Genomic DNA, 21,609 nt, shown 5'->3' on the forward strand with positions numbered 1-21,609 from the left:
TTTTCGAGACCAGGTCACTCGGTGCGCGACTCGCCATCTTTCCCCCTCTCTCTCTTTCTCCTCCACACTGTGATGTGATAACAACCACGCATACGCATTTTTAGGCATTAAATAAATTATATTTAATATTTAATCCTTGTCTCCTATATAAGTGCATTGTTTTTTTTTATGACGGTATGACGGTATTGAAACCGATACCGTTGCTATTTTTAGATCCCGCGGTATACCATTTTACCGTATTACCGCCCAAGCCTAATTTGCGGTCTCTTTTTATTGATAGGCCGTATGCATTTGTCAATCATCCCCGCTTGCTATTTGGGGAAATGAACCCAGCGATATGATTGGTCAAACTCTTTCTTTTGCTGGATTTGAGTAGCCTACTACGCGTACACAGAGGACTCACCGGGTTTTTGCGTAGTATAGAGTGACAAATCGTACCAGCGTACTTTGAGGTCAAAATGCGTACTTGGTACGCAAAATGCGTACACGTTGGCAGGTCTGCATTAACACAAAATTTAATTTTAGGATATATTGTTAAATATAAAATCCACCAGACAAAAGAACACAACCCTCAAAAGCCAATGTGTCTTAAGCTCATGAGCACAAATAGAAGATCCTCATGGTGTTCTGCACACTGTTACGCCTGCAAACCAGGAGGGAGACATCAATTACCCAGGCAGAGCTGAGAATGACATCACTCGCATGAGTAACGTGCCCACGCCCAACATTTGGTCAGCACAAGCAATGTTCTATGGTCAGGACTGCAAACCACATCCATAAAAACACAACTTTGCCCACTGGTTAACTATACTGAGGGACATAAATTTGAAGTCAAATCACATAAACAAAATCAATAATGTCCATTAATGGTTAATGCACAGTAATGTCCATTAATGAGTCATGCACAGTAGGACCAGGAACATGTGTTAGGAAAGTAAGTAGGGTTTTGATTTCACATTGGCTTTTTTTGCTGACAGCAGAACTCACCAGATTGTGGCTCTTCGCTGAGATGATCTTTGTAACATCGGGATCCCACAGAACCAGATCAGCATCTGAACCCACAGCAATGCGGCCCTTACGCGGGTACAAGTTGAAGATTTTAGCGGCGTTGGTGCTGGTGACAGCCACAAACTGATTTTCATCCATTTTTCCAGTTACCTGCGAACAACAGGGACCACAGAGAGAGATGACTGTTTGTCGTGTTTGTGCTTGTGTCCACTTGAGTGTGCTTGTCTGTTCAGCTGGGACTGTTTAGACTCACATGACTACTGACTGATTTTGTTTATATGATTGAAGGAAGAGTAGATGCTGGACTATGGCATTAAATGTCACTCCTTACTGTTTGCAGACTAGTACTTCTGTCTCACCACACATTTGTCCCAGATGATGGACATCCTTTCCTCAGTGCCATTGGTTCCTTCAGGGATGAGGGTGAAGTCATCTTTACCCACAGCTCTCTGGGCGGTGTTAAAGGTGCAGTGAGCGCTTCCTGTTACCTGCAGATCCCCACTATGAGGAGACATGTTAGGAAAAAAACAAATGAGTCTACTCTACAAACAGTTATATTTAGATACTAAGCAAACCTTTTACACACTTGTGTCATCTTTAAAATAAAAAATAAAACTCAGAGCAAAAAAAAAAAAAAAAGTTTTTGGCCCTAAAAGTACCTCACAACTCATTTTGGTACATTTTAGTTGTAATCAGGTCTCAATCCACATTCTTTTTCACTATGCTCCATTTATTTTTTTGGGTGCTTTGATCAATACAGTATATCATTATTATTAATAATATATTGCTAATAATACATGTTAATTTAATAATATAAATAATAATAATAATAATAATAATATGTGTATTATTATTATTATTATTATTTTATTTAATATTAATATTTTGTTACTTTATTATTTTATCATTTATTATATTGTTATTATTATTCTTATTCTTATTATATTAATAAAAATAAAAAATAATTAATTTAATAATACAGTATAATAATAAATATTATTAGAATTACTATTATTCATGATTTTTAATATTCTATTTTTAATAAAAATGAAATAATTTAATAATAATATGTGCATTGTTATTGTTATTTAATATTATTTAATATTAACATGATTTACTTTATTTTATAATTTATTATTATTATTATTATCATCATTTGCATCATTATATTGGTAACAATAACAATTAAATGATACAAATATTTTAATTCTATAATATAGCATATAATAAATAATAATTAATAATTAATATTTGGATATTCCATTTTATTATTATTATTATTATTATAAATAATGATGCTGATTGTTATTATTATATTGTTAATAAATATTTAAAATAATACAATAATTGTATTATATTTATTTATTATTGAATAATAAAAAAATTTATTCACTTTGAATATTACTTTTTAATTATATTTTTTGTATATTAAATTTAATATTTTAAAATGAAAATAATAATAGAATAGTTGTATTATTTCTTCAATTTGATGCAGTATTAAAAGTAAACCACACTGCAGACTTAAAATTAACTGTACTCAGACCACTTCTTGAGCTGGTCTGAGTCCAGTTCACTTTAAAGTCATATTGCACGCATTAGCCACAGTTTTTTGAACCACTCTCAGACCCCATCAATTAAGTTAATTTCTAATGGTACACTTAGGACTCCACCACCAAAACAAATCATAAATGCGTACTACAAATAAACAGACATCAGATGATCTTACCATGACAGCAGCGAGTTGAGATAGTCCGGTGTGGTGGGATCTGGACTCAAGGGTGGGGATGTGACGTAGGCGGCAGCCTTGGCCCAGTTCTTGCTCCAATAGTGTGAGCCGTCCGTGCCAAGGCTTGCTGTGATTGGCTCACCATACACTACGGTGCCTAAATGGTTCAAAGATACTGAATTAGGAACAGCATATATAATTTCATTCTAATTCCCTTGCCTAATTCTGGAGCCTGACCACTATGATGTCATTTCTTGCAGTCTAGCCAAGAACAGCTGAGTCATAGCATGCTGTATTTTTTTTTTCTTTTGCACGACTGCAGTGCATCCCAGCTCATAAAACCTACCTTGCTTGTCCAGACTTTTAATACCTCGTTTTAATGGCGCGGAGAGAGTGTGATTAGATCAAACCACCCTCAGAATGTTCTTCCATATTGGTAATTCAACCTTGAATGTTTCCACTTGGTTTGGTTGAGCTGATAACTTGATTAAATCAAAGGCAGGCCTATCCTAGAGTCGCCATATTTAGTTTGCTATTGCATATTATTTTGTGTCTCACCCTTTTTCCTGGCCTGGGCAATGACGTCAGCGGCACTCCTGCTCATCACCTTGGTGACGTAAAGAGGGCAGTTGGTCTGATTGGCCACTGTTACAGAGCGGTTGACTGCTTCCGCCTCCACCTAAATGATCGATAAAATGTTTTCTTCTACGGAACTTCAGAAACAAAATACATGTCCTTCTGATGAGAAAATGGAAAATATATTTTTTCCAAGAATTCATTGCCATTCACCTCCTCTGGACGACTGAGTACATGTCCCTCTGGTCCAGTGATACCCAACTCCAAAATCCTGCGCTGCTCCTGTTGAAAGAACGAAAGAAAGAAAAAGAGCGGGATAGGAAGATAGGAGTAGCATGAGATCACTAAATAAATCTTTATATAAAGATGTCACAGTCTCAATATATACTGTATACATTTTATTTCCAGTATATTTTATTTCCACAACTAAACTGTCCTCATTACAAAGAGTTTGCTTATCTTCTCATGATAAATACACATAACCTTGAGCCAAAAGTCATCTGCAATTAATTATTTCGACCTCATGTAGGAATATTTGCTTTGGTTTTTCTTGCCAATATAAAGTCTGAGTGTTCATTGTGGAACATATGTTTTTATTTAACATCTCCAAACAGTTTATTGTTGATAGTAACTTTGAGAAATGGAGCTCAGTGCTGGACTCTCTGAATATCTCACCTCAGCTATGATGTCTCCGTTCTCAGCATGGACCTGAGCGATGGCTCCGAGGTCCCGAATTACACTGAACACTTCGTAGATCTGCACAGAATCACACATTTGAACTCAAACAAGGGGAGGCACCCAAGAAGGAACGCCAAATATGACAACAGAAGCATGCTTAAAACAAATGCAATGGTCACTGCCAGGCTATTCAAGCATCATTTGTTTATAAACTGCCAAGGGACTCTATTTAAATATATTTTTCTCCTTTTTGCGCAATTCTCATTGAGAATTAGAACATAAACACCTAACCCAAAAAAACTTGGAATTGTGCCCCCTAAAATTGTGATGGTAACACATGAGAGAAATCATGGTATTTTTTAGGTATACCGGAGTATCATGCTCCAATGTACTTCAAAATATACCAATGTTTTACTATGGTAAGTGTCCAAAATTATGGTAATACCATATAATTTTTGTAAGTGCATAGTTAGGATTAAACTGCAAAAGTCACATTAAAAAAATCCAATGTAATCCATAACCTTAGTAATACCATGGTATTTTTGTAAGTGCGTAGTCAGGTTTTTCAAAAAAAAAAAAAAAAAAAAAAAAAAAAAAAACACACACACACACACAAAAGTCAAATTAAACTGAATGAATGAAAAATAAAATACCATAAAATAAATATAAAATACCTTGGTTTGACCATGGTCAGTAGCGGCCTTTGCTATGTTTCACCTGTTTCACTTGAAATGGGCCTCACATCAGAAGGGGCCTCCGTCCGCATGTGTTGGAAAAAGACCCCCACACTCCACCATCACTAAAATAATGGGGGCTTGGGGCAAAAATGCCACCCAAAAATCAAGATATAAGGGGCAAATATGTCCCTGTATGAGTTCTTGTTTTTAATATTTATAACAGGATATAGAGTGCTGTTTTCCTGAATATTAGCATGACTGCAAATGTGATAGCCTATTGATTTTATATAACAAGTTCAATAAACAAGAAGTTACTGTTTGGTGACTTTCATTTCAGACTTTGTTTTTGCTCTGCAACAAATCCACAGTAGAGCCATTGCGCATCTACGGGCAACTGAATGAGTCCACATTTTGAATGAATCATTTGACTGAATGTTTGAATGATGTAGCTTCTGGACCAATCAGACACACAATTATTCATTATATTTATTGAATAATCCAGAAAACTCTCCCTCACAAGTTCTGGGAACACATCCCCAAAACTGCAACACACAGGCAGAACCAGATGTCCTGTTACAGAACACAGGAACACTGATAAAAACCTTTTTATGATCAGAAAGAATTTGCAGAGGCTTGAGACTCTGACTCAATTCTTTCTGAGAAGGACAAATAAACCCTTTTAATCCTATATATTCTATATATAACCACTTGAGAAATGTATAAACATCCCCATCTCATGATTTTCCTTTTATAGGGTTTGGCTGATGTATTAATTCTCTCTTTTGAGCTCTTTTGGTATTATTGTTTCAAAGTTGCATACTATGGTTAACCAAAATCACATGGGTAGCATGTTTTGTATCGATGGACTCCAACTTTCGTTTCCTATTTGGTAATTTATGTTACATGTTGCTAACTCTGTGACACAATAGTATTATACAAATCTAGAAGATTCTTCTCTCATACATCCAATCCAATGTCTTATGCTAATATCTTACTAGAGAACAAAGACTTGTAAAAAAGTTCCCTCCGAAGGAACAACTCCTTATTGGCTCAGACACCTCAAGAGGGTGTGACATCTTCAGGACAGTACAATTTAAATGGGCGAGACAAACTTAGTCTCATTATTTGATACATTAAATATCCTTACTCCCCTTTAAAAAAAAGGGCCTGTTAAAACTAAACTGATGGTTTGCTCAAGGCTGTTGATTTCAAACAATGCAATAACTTCTTGCTTTCCTGTATTCTGCTTCAGCTCTCTCTTTCCCTTGGTAAACTGTATGCATGTATGTGTGTGAATGTTAGAGTAGTTTAAAGCTGCAGTAGGTAACTATTGTAAAAATGTATTTTTTACATATTTGTTAAACCTGTCATTATGTCCTGACAGTAGAATATGAGACAGATAATCTGTGAAAAAATCAAGCTCCTCTGGCTCCTCCCAGTGGTCCTATTGCCATTTGCAGAAATAAACCGCTCCCGGTAAGAAACAACCAATCAGAGCCAGGAGGAGTGTCTTAGCAGTGTCAATTAAGCTTGCGCGCGCGCTGATCGTACTCCACTCATGCACAGCGCGTACAGGCGTTCAAATTCAAGATTACCGGTGTGCCGCAGCTTTGCTTATGCCAGACAAACAATCCAAACTGCCAATTCCTCGAGTGGCACCTGCTCATAAAATAAAGATGGGTAAACGGAAAAAGACAGATGACGATGATAAAAAAGCCAAAAAGAAAGAATTAGATAGAGCCCGAAATAAAACAAGGGTAAATATCGGAGCGGCTTTTCTGAGGTGGAGGGAGCTACGTGTCCTGAAAGGATTAAAAACCGATGCAGAGTTAGCCACATTTCTGCTTGACAAGTAAGTATCCCTGCTTGATTTGTTTAATTTTTTAAGAACTACGCAACTAAGATCATTTCAAAACAGGCCTGCCCGTCCCCTGCCTGATGCTTCCTCTTCTCCCCGCCCGTTGACTCCTCGAAGTCGCTGTGGGTGTCAATTCCTCGTCGGAGCCCATTGACTCTAGCCGCATAACATACAGATAAAATGTCACACACTGTGCAAAGCAACTATTGAAACCTACTAATTCACTGGCTTGTCATGTTGCTGAAATAATGTACCAGCAAACCTTATTTAGCATTACATATCGATAGAATAATTACTTGCATACTGTAACGTTAGTTACCATTATATTACCTTACTAGCTATTTATTACTTATAGAAATAGTGCAACGTCATATAGTTACATTACATGTATTGCAAAATATGTAATGTTTTGAGGACCAAGTTTGTAGTCAAAGTATGGGCAGGCCATAGTCAATGTAAATCATATTGTTGATGTTTCGTCTGTACCAGTGAATGTGCCATAACTGTTTATCCGCCGTCATCGATGGCCCTGCTTGCTTACTAGCCTGCGTGTTCACGGCAGGCTCCGTCGTGATGGAGGATGAGCTGTGGACTGAGGGCTGTAGCGCAGCATAGAGCAAGGGGGAGTGACCTGTGAGTTGTGCTTGTTCAAATTTTCAGGCTAAGTCAACGTCTTCTAAAAACTCCCTACTGCAGCTTTAAGTGTTTAGTCTAGTTAATAAAGTCCTGTTCATGTCATACGTAAAGTCCATAAAGTTCCGTGTTTCATGCTCATTTACTGGAGTCCCTAATCATGCAGATCCTGACTACATGCTCTGAGTAGAACTGTACAATAAGAATGTTATTTCCCATAACCTGGACATTAACATTTCTTAGAATTAATAAACAATTAACACTGAGGGCCCTATAATACACCCGGCGCAATGCGACGCAAGGCGCAGCGCAAGTGTGTTTGCTAGTTTGCGTCCGCCGCCGTTCGCGTTTTCACATCGCGTCACATCCTTAAATTAGTAAATGCATTTGCGCCAGTTAGTGCGCCCATGGTCTAAAAAAGAGGTGTGTTCAGGCGCATTGCCGGCGCATTGCTATTTTAAGGAGCTGAAAATAGACTGCGCCATAGACCAACTCAAACCTGGTCTAAAGTCTAAAGTCAATGGCGCAATATCTTTTTGTTAGAGCGCGTTGGTAGAAACTGCGCCTCTGGGCGCGTCCACAGTGCGCGTTGACTTTGCTTGTTACACACAGGGATGCGCATCACACAAACATGCCAAATATTAAAAACAAAAGGATTAGTGTAAAAGAATATTATTGTGTAGGCTACATAAATATAAAAATGTAATGATGAATAGTCATTGTGTGTATTAGAATTAGGCTACCTATTTTCAATTCAGCCTATTACTACTTATAATGATGAACGAAATTGGCTAATTAATTGAACAATCGTGCCAATACACACACATATATATTAACTAACTCATCACGCGGAGCTATTTGAAAGCCTGCATTTGCAAGCCCGCTTTAACTTTGCGCACGAGCAAATCGGTTTCTTCGCTTGAAAAGCGTTCAGCTTTTCCGCCAACAAATTCCGCCATGTAAATAGCAATCCGCCATGGTGCAAGCACATCTCGCTCTTAAAGGGAATGGGAGATGACACTCTGATTGGTTTATTGAACGTTACGCCCATTACTCATTAAGAGAATAGGGACAACCCATTTCAAAAATGCGCCCCAGCGCACAACTTTTTCAGTCGTTAATATAGCAAAAGTGGATTTGGACGTGCCCTGAGTGCACCTGCGCCGTGCGCTTTACACTTTGCGTTTAGATTGTTAAAATAGGGCCCTGAGTGTTCATTGGCCAAACAGGTTAATTGATTGTTATATTATTTTATTAACTGATCCAAATATTTATAATTAATTATAACTAGTTATGATTAATTATTCATATTTCTTTTGAGCTAATTTGCTACAATGACTCACTTGTTAAGACAATGATATTTCCCCACCTACTGGAGGTTTTAGTTAAATTTTTTCCCCATTGTTTTAATTTCTATATCTTGTGCCTGCGGCTGATAAAATCATACCTGCGGTCCACCATGCTGCAAGAAATACTGTCCACACTTGCCCAGATGTCAATTGAACATGATGTTATGAGATTGCAGGATAAGGATAAACTTGTCAGAGCTTTTGCAGCACTCTGTTATTGGAAAGCCAAGTTCTAAATGTCAAAATCAGAGTAGCCTAAGTGTAAAACATTTCCTCTTCCTTGTATTCATATTGTATTAAATCACTTATCTAATCCCTGTTCTCAAATTTTTATTTCCTTGCTCTCATGGCCTGGTCATTACACTCGCTGTCCAAGGTGCTCGCTGAGGGGCTGAGAGAGTGACGAAGATTGAATGTTGATTTTGTTTTTCTGTCGTGATTGTAATGCTTGGATAGAATGCATTTATAAATAGACTATTAAGAGTAAAATAAGAGCTAATGTTAAATATAACAGAGATAATAAAGTAATTGCAGTTGCATTACATGGGAGTCTCTAACTCTTTGTTTGAAATGGGCCTCTGAATTGCAAAGGCCGCTATCTGACCATGGGTCATGTCCAAAACCATGGTAATACCACAGTATTTTTTGTATGTGTATAGTCAGGCAAAGTCGAATTAAACTGCAAACTTAAAAATAAATAAAATCAACAAATATATAAATAAATGTGGTTTGAAAAATACCATGGTTTGACTGAACATGGTACACGTCCAAAACCATAGTAATACAATGGTATTTTTAAAATGCATAGTCAGGCTTTTTATCCAGAAAAGTCATATAACTGCACACTTAAAAAAAATAATAATAATAATAAATAAAAATACAAAAAATAAACTAGTGTACTTCAAAATATACCATGATTTTACCACAGAACATGTCTAATACCATCATATTTTTTTGTAAGTGTATAGTCAGGTAAAGTCACATTACCTGCAAAAAACAAACAAACAAACAAACAAAAAACTAGTTTAGGTTTTTTGGGACCATTAAGATTGTGAAATTTCAATGACAAATCATGACAATTTAGCAATACTGTCTTTATGTTTCTGTATCTTATTGGTCCACATTAATTATTTTCTTATTTTTTATCTTTTGATTTTGTGGTTAAATATGACCTGAGTGTGTTTTTGACAGGTTTCATGAGATCCTAAGAGACAAGTAAGTAGGAGGAAGTCATACCTGGGAATCAGTGAGCTGGAAAACGTCTTTGTAAGCCAGGTAGACTAGGAAGGAGTTAATGCCTGCACACAAAGACAGGGTATGAAATTACAGAGGGAAATGTTGGTGAGACATTAGGTGAAACAGCGCAGCAGCAGAATTCCTGACCGATGGAGTAAACGCTTACTCTGGTGGGTTTGTACAGCAGATACAAATGAGGGAACACTGGCAGTGCTTTACCATGATCTTTGACGAGTGTCTCCATCTCCTCTTGTACACCCTTGTGCCATTCGGTGATGTCCACGTGAAGGGAATAGTCACAGCACGCTTTGCTGTCTGCCCATTCCCGCCACTGATTGAAGGCTGAGATCAAACTCGTCCCCGGTTCAGGCACCACATGATCGACTGTTCACACACACAGTGGTTAGGCAGATATTAAAGAGCTCCTACAGATTAAAAAGCACTTCAGTCAGTTAAATAATGCTGCTCTGAGCTGAATTGAGGACAAACAGAGAGATCAAAACAGTCTTTTGTGCTATTTAAAGCACACTGTCTCCATCCGGTCTGCCATACTGTCAGACACTAAATGATGGCTGCATCATGAAAGTGACTCAGCCAAACATTACAGCTTTGATAAGACTCACGAAAAAGTAACATAGTTGTTGGATAGCAGGTCTAACCAAAGCTTTACTGTGTTATCTTTATTAAGACCAAAGGATCCACAGGCAAACTGGAGAAAGTGTGAGTGGTGCTTGCAAGGGCATTACTAGATGGTTGCTATGGCACTGTCGTGGTTGCTATGGCATTTGCGTGGTTGCAATGGGATTGGGCCCAAGTCTCTATACTATTCTTGTCCCTAGATATTAGCGGTTGCTAAGGTGTTCTGAGTAGTGTTTAAAGCAATACTATGCATTTGCTCAGGTGCTGTGGGTGCTTGCCAGGGTGTTGCTAGGTGGTTGCTAGGCAGTGGTGGGTGGTTGCAATGGGATTGGGCCCAAGTCTCTATACTATTCTTGTCCCTAGATATTAGCGGTTGCTAAGGTGTTCTGAGTAGTGTTTAAAGCAATACTATGCATTTGCTCAGGTGCTGTGGGTGCTTGCCAGTGTGTTGCTAGGTGGTTGCTAGGCAGTGGTGGGTGGTTGCAATGGGATTGGGCCCAAGTCTCTATACTATTCTTGTCCCTAGATATAAGCGGTTGCTAAAGTTGTTCTGAATACTGTTTAAAGCATTACTATGCATTTGCTCAGGTGCTGTGGGTGCTTGCCATGGTGTGTTGCTAGGTGGTTGCTATGATTTTGTGGGTGGTTGCTATGGGATTAGGCCCAGGACTTTATAACATTCTTGTCCCTAGATATTAGTGGTTACTAAGGTGTTCTGAGTAATGTTTGGGGCTTGAGCCCCTGTCCCTTAAATTTCTAATAGTAAAGTGCCCTTTCAGTCGTATTGTGGTGACCCCTGAAAGCGATTTAAACTGAGGGGGACGAACCCCCCACCACCCACACCACCCAAAATGCGATTTTAACCGAAGGGGACAAACCCCCCACCACCCCCCGAAACCAAGGGGACAAATTCCTAATACTGAGGACAGTTTCACACATACTGATCATGGTGGTTCCTCCAGCCAGCGCAGCGCGGGTGCCTTGGTAGAAGTCATCTGCAGCAGTCATGCCCCTGTCAGGCATCTGGAAGCGTGTGTGCACATCAATGCCACCTGGCATCACCATACGCCCATGGGCATCGATGGTTTTCACCCCACCAGGCACTATCAGATTTTCTCCAATTTGCCTGTGCGTAAGAGATGAAAAAGCAGTACAGGTTTTATGAATCTTAATTTCATTTCATTCCAAATTTAAACGGCTATTTCATTATCTCATTATGTGTCATGTGATATAAAGGCACATTTTGTACACACTAACCTCATAACCTAGAAGTTCTCCCAAAAATTATTTCTATCTATCTATCTATCTATCTATCTATCTATCTATCTATCTATCTATCTATCTATCTATCTATCTATCTATCTATCTATCTATCTATCTATCTATCTATCTATCTATCTATCTATCTATCTATCCATCTATCTATCTATCTATCTATCTATCAGTCTGTCTGTCTGTCTGTCTGTGTGTCTCTCTATCTCTCTATATTTAAATTACTCTAATGTGATTAGCAATCTGTTATAAAACAATGTAAGAATCTCTCACACTCACTTGATCAGGCCATCTTCCATATAGATGTCGGCACAGAATGACTGATCATCATTCACAATCTTAGCCCCTTTAATCAAGAGACGGTCACTCTGTAAAGATAAAAAGATAAAAAAGTCGCTTTAGTATCCTATCGAAGTACATGTGCAAACTGTCTATTGACGTTGGCACAGCACTGAAGAACACTGCTGCAAGGTGAAAATGAACACCATTAATTAAATACTCAACATCAGTCCGCACCAATGAGTATAAAACATAATATACCATAAAAACACAAATTTAACAGGAGCCAGTAAATCAGAGCTTATAAGGCACCACACCAGTATAGCGTCGGCCACATTCTTTATGAGAAGCATCATCAATTCTGTGGCCTTCACAGTTATAAACACATGTTCACCATGGAACCTTTATCTGTCACTGTGCTACAATGTACTCAGTTAAACATTTTAGAAGTCTTATTACAATATGCATGTCTACAAAAGTGCTACAGTTCGGTTTATATTAAAATTGCGTATTGTCATTTTTACACATTTATATACACTCATAATTCCTTTATCACCTTTATCTCCTTGTAGTAAACAAGACAGACTCACACACACACAACTGAAGGAACTACAAGCAGATACTCATTCTCAATGTTTCAATTGTTCAGTTCATTCACCAGTCTCGATCAGACTAGAAACAATGACTCATTCTGCGAAGGGGGCGTGTTCATTCAGCAGATAAACCAATGAAACGCTTCTTCACAGCCCGCACTTGAATTCCATTGGTTTGCACTTTAAGTCAGTCTTTTACATTTCAGTGAATGAAAAATATGAGACAGTACAAGAAAGTAAACAATAATGAATTGATTTACTTATTTTGTAACAAATGCAGATGTTTTTATTTAAAAATAAATATTTATTAATTTATTTGCCTTAAGTTTTTTGCTAGATATTTAAAAAACACTTTTATCTTTTCGTAGTAATTCAATATATAATTACTTGAGTAAATAAAAAAAAATTAAATTAAAACTTTATTCAATAAATGATGAAAAAATGAAGCAAATATATATATAAATGTTGAAGCAAATAAATAAATAAACATAAAAAACTATTTATTTACTCCCTAATGTATTTATTTTTGTCTTTTACAGTCTGACGCTGAAAAACCTGAAAACTGCAAAACAAAAAAAGTAACAACTATTATCCAACAAGTCAATTATTAATAAGTGATTATGTAAAAATAGTAGTGATTAACATGAAAATAAGTGTATTTAGCTGATATTGTATTTTAACAAATATTTATTTATTGCTTTACTTAAGTAATTATTTAATTGCCACACAAAGAAAGATAAAAATCATCTTTCTGTACTAATTACATAAATAATTGCTTGAGTAATGCAAAAATAAATATATACATATATATTAACCTAAACCTATCATCTTTATATAGCATAAACACTGACTCGCTCAGTGAAAGGGGCATGTTTGTTCATTAGGTCCAACCAAAAAAAATCTTCTTCACAATACGCCCTCAAATGCTATTGATTTGCGCTATATTCAGATTTTGGTGCCAGGAAAGCAGTGTAACGCTGCACTAAACAAAACAAAAAATGAATTAAAAAAAAAAAAGTTCATTCAAAAGATTCATTCACTCGAGTCATCTTAATGTCCAAACGTGTCCCAAATTTTTCCTGAATTAGATGCCTTATACATTTCCCAAGCAAAGAATGAATAAGATTAAAATAGTTTCTTTTCATACATCTTTCCATACAGCATCATGCCTCTCTACAGTATGAAGGATAAAGTTGGCTAGACACCCTGGTACGGACGCCGCCACCCAGGATTCTCTTTACATTCAGGGCCCCAGAAGAACGTTCATTTTTCTGAAAGGGGAGCAGTGGAACAATTCCAGTCACAAGGCCCTCGGCATCGTACGGGGACAAAGGCGGCTCTGTCTGCGTTTCTGCCTCTTTGCGTGCTTGTTGGCAACCCAGCAACATGAGGCCCTGGGTGGCTTCCCAAGCCCTGCCCTGATTCACTTAGCGATGAAAGAAAATACTCCAGTGACCTGACATCTCCTACTACACATCTCAGGACAAGGAAAACAACATCAGATACAATTTTACTAAAACCAAACCGTGCTTCATTTCCTTTAGTATTTAGTGAGTTTAATTTATTGACAAACCACCAGTTTCTATAGAAGAATGCCTTCTACTTTTAATTCCCAGATCTTTGCCGAGGGGCTTCTGGGACCATGCAAGTGGCTTTGGCGGTCAGCCACACTGAACAGCTGCTTCATAACATGCATTACATAACGCCGACAATCACTGCAATCCATTTCCTCAGTCTCTGTGCACAAATTGACCAATCACAGGCATCAATGCTAGGCTAAGAATTATGACATCACCAGAAAGGTCATGAGGTTAATTAGAGGAAGTCTGAAAAAATAAGGACTCTATGAACTGAACTGGTGCTTGTTTTGGACCTTTTCCAGAGTCACAGTGCTGGATTTATAGTGTGTGTGAAAACACACAGGAAGTCTTCAGCTCCATAAATGATAATGTAAGATTGAACAGACATGCTAACATAACATTAATGTATAAAGGACATTACATTTTAGACCAGAAGCAGACTAATATAGTGATGCTTCGTGCTCATTCGCACTCGAGAAATAGTAATCCAAGTTGACTGACTTCCAGTGTCTGGGTTTAACCACTTGCAGTTCCATCCCTCACTTATTTAGAAGCACACTTAGTTGAGTCAGAATCTAGCTGCCAGATTGATCCACATATGATCCTCTTAAAAGAAAACCGAAAGAGTACCTTGTCTGTTAGAGTGAATGGTGTCTTTTCCCCCTGTTAAGTCGTTATGAATGGGAAATCCTGTATGTTATTTGGCAGGTAAGAAAACTGTTTGGTTTGAGTCAGAGTCGAGATTGTGCTTTGTGCTGGGGGTGAACATGAGACACAGCAGCAGGTCAGCACAGCAGAGCATTCTGGGACAGCTCACTGGGTTGCACTGGAGCTGCTGCGGTTGCCATGGTAACCAGATGACTGGATTTAGGAGGGTTTTTATTGGAATCACAGCATTTTATATTTAATGATTCAATAAATGTAAAAATTCAAAAACTACATGCAAAATAAAGATGATATAGTCAAATTTTGTAATATCTATTTAATTCCTTATACATTACATAAGAATATATTTGTTTTTATACACTTCTTATGCATGTTTATTTATACATTACTTATTTACATATGTATTTATTTTACAGATAATAGCTTTGTTTTAAATAAATATTTATTCATTTATTTACTAAATAAAGATTATATTTTATTTTAATAAATATGTATTTTTTCCTATACTAAAGTATTTTTAATTACTGCAGAAATATGACAAAACTTTATAAAATACTTATTCCATGAATGAATATTGTAAATACACTGCTTATCAGCTTACATATTTTTAGTTACTAAATTACTATTTTATTATTATTTTAATCTATTTATTTTCTAAATAAAGATATTTTAATGTAATAAATATTCATTTATTTCCTCTACCAAAGTAATTTATTTAATTACTACAGAAAGAAGATACATATTTTTTTTTAAAAAACTATAATTTTTCTTTATAGTAATTAAATAATTACCTGAGTAATGCAATAAATAAATAAATAAATATTACAATAAACTAACATTTTTATTTAGTAAATAAATATTGTAAATACATTGCTTATTTGCTAAATATTTATGTATTTACTAAATAGTTTTATTTTAAATATACAAAATATTTTATTGTAATATTTATTTGTATTTGCTTTATAAATAATACTGAGTAAAGCAAAAATAAAAACATAAATAATATAATATAAATATTTTATCATTATTAAATAAATGAATAAATAATAAAGCAACTACTAAATATTTACTCACAATTTATTTTTGTCTTTTACAGCAGGTCTAATGCTGAAAAATCTAGAAACTGCAAACAAGAATGTCACAGATTATCTAAGTTATCAACGTGTGATTATGCAACAATGGCAGTGAGTTATTAACATGAAAATAATTGAAATCAACTATGCAGTCAATGAATTTATGAACCTAAAAATTATCTACTGATATCAGACCTCATAACTACAGCTAAAAGTGACCAGGCAGGTGGTGAATTAAAGCTAACATTCATCTTTAATGAGGCCCAAGAAGGTGTCCGTCACCCTCCTCCGCCTGTCTGCGCAGCTGACCAATGCAGCTGGTCTGCCCAGACCCACCCATCAACCATTCCAGCCAGCCTACATCACACCAGCCATGCTGCCATATGCTTGTGTGTCAACTATGTGTGCATCAAACCACGCCTGTGTCTATTTATGCAGGAGAAAAAAATGACAGGAAACACAGATCTAATAAATCTGAAACAGTCTAAGAGGTCAATCTGAGTTTGTGTCTGTCACTTGCATAGCCATTTCAAATATCCGCTCTACAACTTGCGCCAGAACAATTCACCCAGTTGTGCTGAAGCTTTTAGGAGGACAACATTTACGCACAGGGTCTGTGTGTCACAGTGCTTGGGAGGTCCGCAGTGAGCAATTTCAGATCGAGACTGCACATGAATTCCACTACAGTACGGAGAGAACAAGAGGTGATGACTGATGGGGCCAAGCTGTGACTACAGTTAGAATGAACGCAACAAGTAAAAATCCAAACCGCGAGACTTTTGCGCTAGGAAGGCATTTGATGTCAATCAACAGATCTGTTTTGAAGCATTTCATTCCCATACTTTCCCAAACGCTGATGTGCCATAGACGCAACACTAAAAGACTGTAATAGGGGTGTGGCACAGACAGCTTTAGGCAACTCCACAAGCATTTCTCTGCATGAGGCTTCAAATAGGGCATTCTTCTTGCATATTCCTCTTGTTTCTTATCTGAATACACTCCTAGCTGCATATTTGAATCTTTTTTTTCTTTTTCTTTTTTTTCTGCATGCAATCCTGCACGTGCTATAGGGATGAAGTCTCGGACTGGCTTTTCTCCAACCTCTTAGATCTTAGTAAGAGCTGGATGTGGTTTCCCTAACATGCTGGATGGAAACCACAGCCCACCTACTTCTCATTCAACACAGCTTAGAGAATCTAAAAGGGTGTCCCAAAGCTCTCCCCCAAACCTCAGCTGAAAGTGCTTCCTTTGAAAAGAAACAAAGGCACACCCGCCACCAGCCGAGCCGAGTGGGAGCTCCATTCGACCGTCTCTGAACAGCTATTTGCAGCATGTCTTACAATAAAACAGATCAAATTAGGTGCATTGTGATGCCATAAATATATGTTATAATCAGAGGGGTGGGGACACATGATAATGTCTATTCTATTGTGACTCTACATACAATTATTTCATGGCTTGGCTTGACCAAATGCAAAAATACATAGATATGGGTCATGAAGTGCACCTATTATACATCAAGCCTACTGTACTGAGGAAGGAAACATGATCATTTTCCCCCGGTTTGCCATGCGTTTTTCCATTATCCTGTACCGCTCCCTCAAACACGTTTTTGTGCATTTTGTTCGCCTAAAAGTCACATTGGTCAAATACAGGTTTGATAATTGATTGTTTTAATGCAATTATTAGATAAACTACATGTGGAATGATATGCTTTGTTCGTTATACTACATTATAACAGTCTGTGTAGTAGCTTCACGCGAGCTACGCGACGCAAAGTTGACGGTGCAAACAGCTTCATTAATATAAAGGGAACGTTTCTGTTTTGTTGCGTCGCGGTGTAGATGGGGTGTGAATCCCATAACCGTCATAGAAATGCTGCAGTGCTGCTTCAAGAACTATATTTTAGACGTTGACAGCTGAATTTCGCTCAAAAAATCACAAGTTTACCGGCTCCAAGCACCTGAGTAACGTAACATAATTTAGCTAACGTTACGCGAAGCAGGAGATCAGCGTTCGCGACCGTTGCGTTTAGTTCTGATCAGAGCATTGCAATCAAACACATTTATTCTCACAGGATTTATAAATATTTCTAAGCATGCTTTATACTTAATTAATAATTAAAGAAGATATTCCATAACTCACGGTTATGCGGGGAATATTCTTCTTGCCCTGATAGCCAGACATCTTCGTTATGCTCTATTCCCTTTGATGAACCGTTATCACTGTAATAATGGATGCAACGATCTGTTTGGGAAGGGAAATGGCTTGGTTTAGGACAATTTTGTAGTCCTCGAGAAATTAAGAGGCGAACGGAGGAGGCAAAAGCGCTAGAAATGTAAAGGACAAAGGACCTGTGCCCAATATCTCCTCTCCACTGATGCACCAAGTCCACCCAGACTGTCTGAGACAAAACGAGAGATTTTCATAGCGGAAAGCAGCGCGCATGCGCACAACCCCGCCCTGGATAGCCAGCAGCTCCTCCTCTGAGTCCAGAGAGGGTGACCAATGTTTCAGACAATGGTTTTAATGGCACACGGATCAGTGTTTGTATGACAATGATATAAAAAAAATGAAACAAACAAACAAACAAACTGTTTTAGCAATGAATATTACATATTGTATGCTAACTATTATGCAGTTTAATTAAAAGGTCAGTGATGTGACATTTTTTGGGACAATCAATTAACTAGTTTTTTTGTTTTGTTTTTTAAAGACATTAAAAATCGATTCATAAGGAAAATGATTTAAATACACAAACAATGTGTACATAAAAAAAAGAAACATTTTTAATGTTCATGTAAAATTCATGTAGATACTTTTGAGAGGCTAAAAGTCCAAAAAAGTCTATAATATTAATAAAACAATCTTATTGGAAGGCTAAATTTCTCTTATTATATTGGTATATAAAGAAAAATAAATAACAGTAAAGCATTTTTTCATATTATTAATTATTTTATTCATATGATATTCTTATACACTTTTGATCTTGACATTTCTTGACCATTTAATGAAAAGGCTTGCTTTATTCAGGTCAAAGCCCTATGACTATTAATGACTCAAACATTTATGTTTTTTGAAACAAAAGAATATTTGAATATTATGTTTGTAAATGGCTTGAAACTAAATGGTTTGATGATAAAGTTGTGTACACAATAAGCAAATAAAATAAATGTGATTGCCTCAGATTGCCATTATGAGTAATAAAACAATGTGTTTGCACAGTTTTAGTTCAGAACAGTATGTAATAACACCACACTTAATGCCTTCTTTTGCCTCAAATTAACACTGTAAACCAGAATACGCTCAGAAAATGCTAACTTGCTAACATGCTAACAATAGCATGGTATAGCACTTGCTGAATGAGCGCATCAATATAAAGCATTAAACATATCTGCTGTCAAAAAAGCCGCATGCATCACTTGTTATCATGAAAAACACACATTAACAGAAACTCTTCTAAATTAGTATAACAAAACATTAATTTCTACTAAATGTCCCACTTAACATTAATCTTGCACACACACACACACACACACACACACACACACACACACACACACACACACACACACACACACACACACACACACACACACACACACAAAAACAACATTATATAACACTTAGCATGTACTCTCCCTTTTGTGTGCATGCATGGGCAAAGCATACTAGAAAAAAAAGAATTCCTAGCCAATTTCAATTAAACTTAAAAGGAACACTCCACTTTTTTTTGAAAATAAGCTAATTTTCCAACTCCCCTAGAGTTAAACAGTTGAGTTTTACCGTTTTCGAATCCATTCAGCCGATCTCCGGTTCTGGCGGTACCACTTTTAGCATAGCTTAGCATAGTTCATTGAATCTGATTAGACCGTTAGCATCGCGCTTAAAAATGACCAAAGAGTTTTGATATTTTTCCTATTTAAAACTTGACTCTTCTGTAGTTAAATCGTGTACTAAGACCGACAGAAAATGAAAAGTTGCGATTTTCTAGGCTGATATGGCTAGGAACTATACTCTCATTCAGGCGTAATAATCAAGGAACTTTGCTGCTGTACCATGGCTGCAGCAGTGCAATGATATTACGCAGCGTCTCTCACAAACGTCTCCATGGTTGCAAGGCACGTTCCCTGTGCAAGCAGGGGCTCACGGGCGCTGCGTAATACCAGAACCGGAGATCGGCTGAATGGATTCGAAAACGGTAAAACTCAACTGTTTAACTCTAGGGGAGTTGGAAAATGAGCCTATTTTCAAAAAAGGTGGAGTGTTCCTTTAAGTTAATCTAAATTAAAAGAAATGAGTTCATACAACTCAAAACAATGAAACAGTTCAGTTTACTTAAAATATCTCAGTTCTCTGCACTTGAAATAAAAAGAAAGTGCAAAATACTCATAAAAGTTCATCTGACTGAACTAATTTGTTTAATTTAAGATTGTCCTATTCAAATCAATTAATTATTTTGAGCATTAGGGTTTAGTGTATATAATATGCAAAGACTACAGCTCAACATCCGGGTCCTTCGGGCTACTTTGGTCTCAATGCAGTAGACTTAAGCATGCTATTGATCTCTGCAGTCATTAAGGCCTGTCAGTGTGGAAAAAAGCATAGGAGTGCCTTTAAATCACACTTGCCAAACAGAACAATTTCCTGTTTGGTAGACTGGGTGCAAAAGGGCTCTTTTTGCATAGTACAAGGGTAACAACATTCAGTAAAATGGCTATACAGTTTTCTCTTCCATGGTTTATGTGAATAAGGAGGGTAATTCTGAATATATAAGGAGGGAAAACAGGCATATGAGCTTTTTAACAGTTCCCAAGTTATTGCTCTTAAAGCCCTATTGGGGCATACTGCAATCATCGTTCAGCATCATTGTCTCTGTAGCTATGGTTACCGCATCCAGATAGCAAGGCCCACAGATACAGAATTATTGGGCTCTTGTGAACAAGAACTAGCTAGAAGAGCTGCACCTTATTTCTAAATGTACGATCCTTTGAAAGGTATAGACCTTTTGCGCCAGAGAAACAAGTGCGCAGACATCTTTCGAATTTTGTGTTTGAACTTCTGTTTTTGTGGTAGCTCTGAATATTTCTATGGCATTGTTGTTGAAGCTGGTCAAGTGAATTTACTTACTGTATAGTTAACGAAAGTTATCATGAGCATTGTAATGTCTGAAGCGGATGCCATAAATGTCAGTTAGACGGGGAATATTTTAAAATGAATGGTTCTTTCATAAATACGTAAGATCTTACCTTCATGCTGTAAAATAAAAACCGAAAGACAGAACACGAGTGCAGCGCTGAAAAGGGGCGGGACGACATAAGGTCTATAATGACCACTGAGGTTGTATGCATCCTTGAACGTTTTTACTGTGTGAACAACAGAAAATATTCAGGCCTTAAAAGAATTCACAATTTTATTCACCCACAACAACTTTAACAATATAGGGAGCATTGTACAGTCAGCTGGTTGTTAGTGCAAAACAAATCCCGGAAGGGTGATCAGATTTTGTATTATACTGAAGGAGTGCATTTTACCATAATAATCTACAATAATCACCTGAATATTACTACTTGCTGAATAAGTAAATCAATGGAAACTGAGTTTAAATGATTTTGAATAACAGGGGAAATGTCAAATATACAGTGTAAAAGGTTAATATACAAAAATATTTGACAACAGGATGCTGCGATTGACCAATCAGAATCAAGAGAACAGTGTAACAGAGTGCAACAGTCAGTTTCTGAAAGTAAAAACTCCATAAGGAAA

The 21,609-nt window shown here is 36.9% G+C and overlaps 1 protein-coding gene across 5 annotated transcripts in view; it reads right to left on the reverse strand.

Annotated features, from left to right (window-relative positions):
- The window catches only part of dpysl2b (dihydropyrimidinase like 2b), a 43,408-nt gene that overhangs the window by 13,950 nt on the left and 7,849 nt on the right, over positions 1-21,609 (reverse strand). For 2 of the 5 annotated variants that reach the window (XM_067398089.1, XM_067398087.1), the window contains exons 1-11: positions 17,989-18,237; positions 11,932-12,020; positions 11,322-11,506; positions 9,961-10,125; positions 9,742-9,803; positions 3,986-4,066; positions 3,524-3,592; positions 3,293-3,413; positions 2,735-2,891; positions 1,368-1,509; positions 988-1,158 (exon numbers count right to left, since the gene is read on the reverse strand). In XM_067398089.1, coding sequence (XP_067254190.1) covers positions 988-1,158; positions 1,368-1,509; positions 2,735-2,891; positions 3,293-3,413; positions 3,524-3,592; positions 3,986-4,066; positions 9,742-9,803; positions 9,961-10,125; positions 11,322-11,506; positions 11,932-12,020; positions 17,989-18,030 — 1,284 coding nt within the window. In that variant the 5' untranslated portion in view covers positions 18,031-18,237. Of the gene's footprint in view, positions 1-279; positions 644-987; positions 1,159-1,367; positions 1,510-2,734; positions 2,892-3,292; positions 3,414-3,523; positions 3,593-3,985; positions 4,067-9,741; positions 9,804-9,960; positions 10,126-11,321; positions 11,507-11,931; positions 12,021-17,988; positions 18,238-21,609 lie in introns of those variants that run through there. The other 3 variants (XM_067398088.1, XM_067398086.1, XM_067398090.1) reach the window with 2 other exon arrangements.

Source organism: Chanodichthys erythropterus, chromosome 10 (assembly GCF_024489055.1).
Source record: "Chanodichthys erythropterus isolate Z2021 chromosome 10, ASM2448905v1, whole genome shotgun sequence".
In the NCBI taxonomy this organism is placed as follows: domain Eukaryota; kingdom Metazoa; phylum Chordata; class Actinopteri; order Cypriniformes; family Xenocyprididae; genus Chanodichthys; species Chanodichthys erythropterus.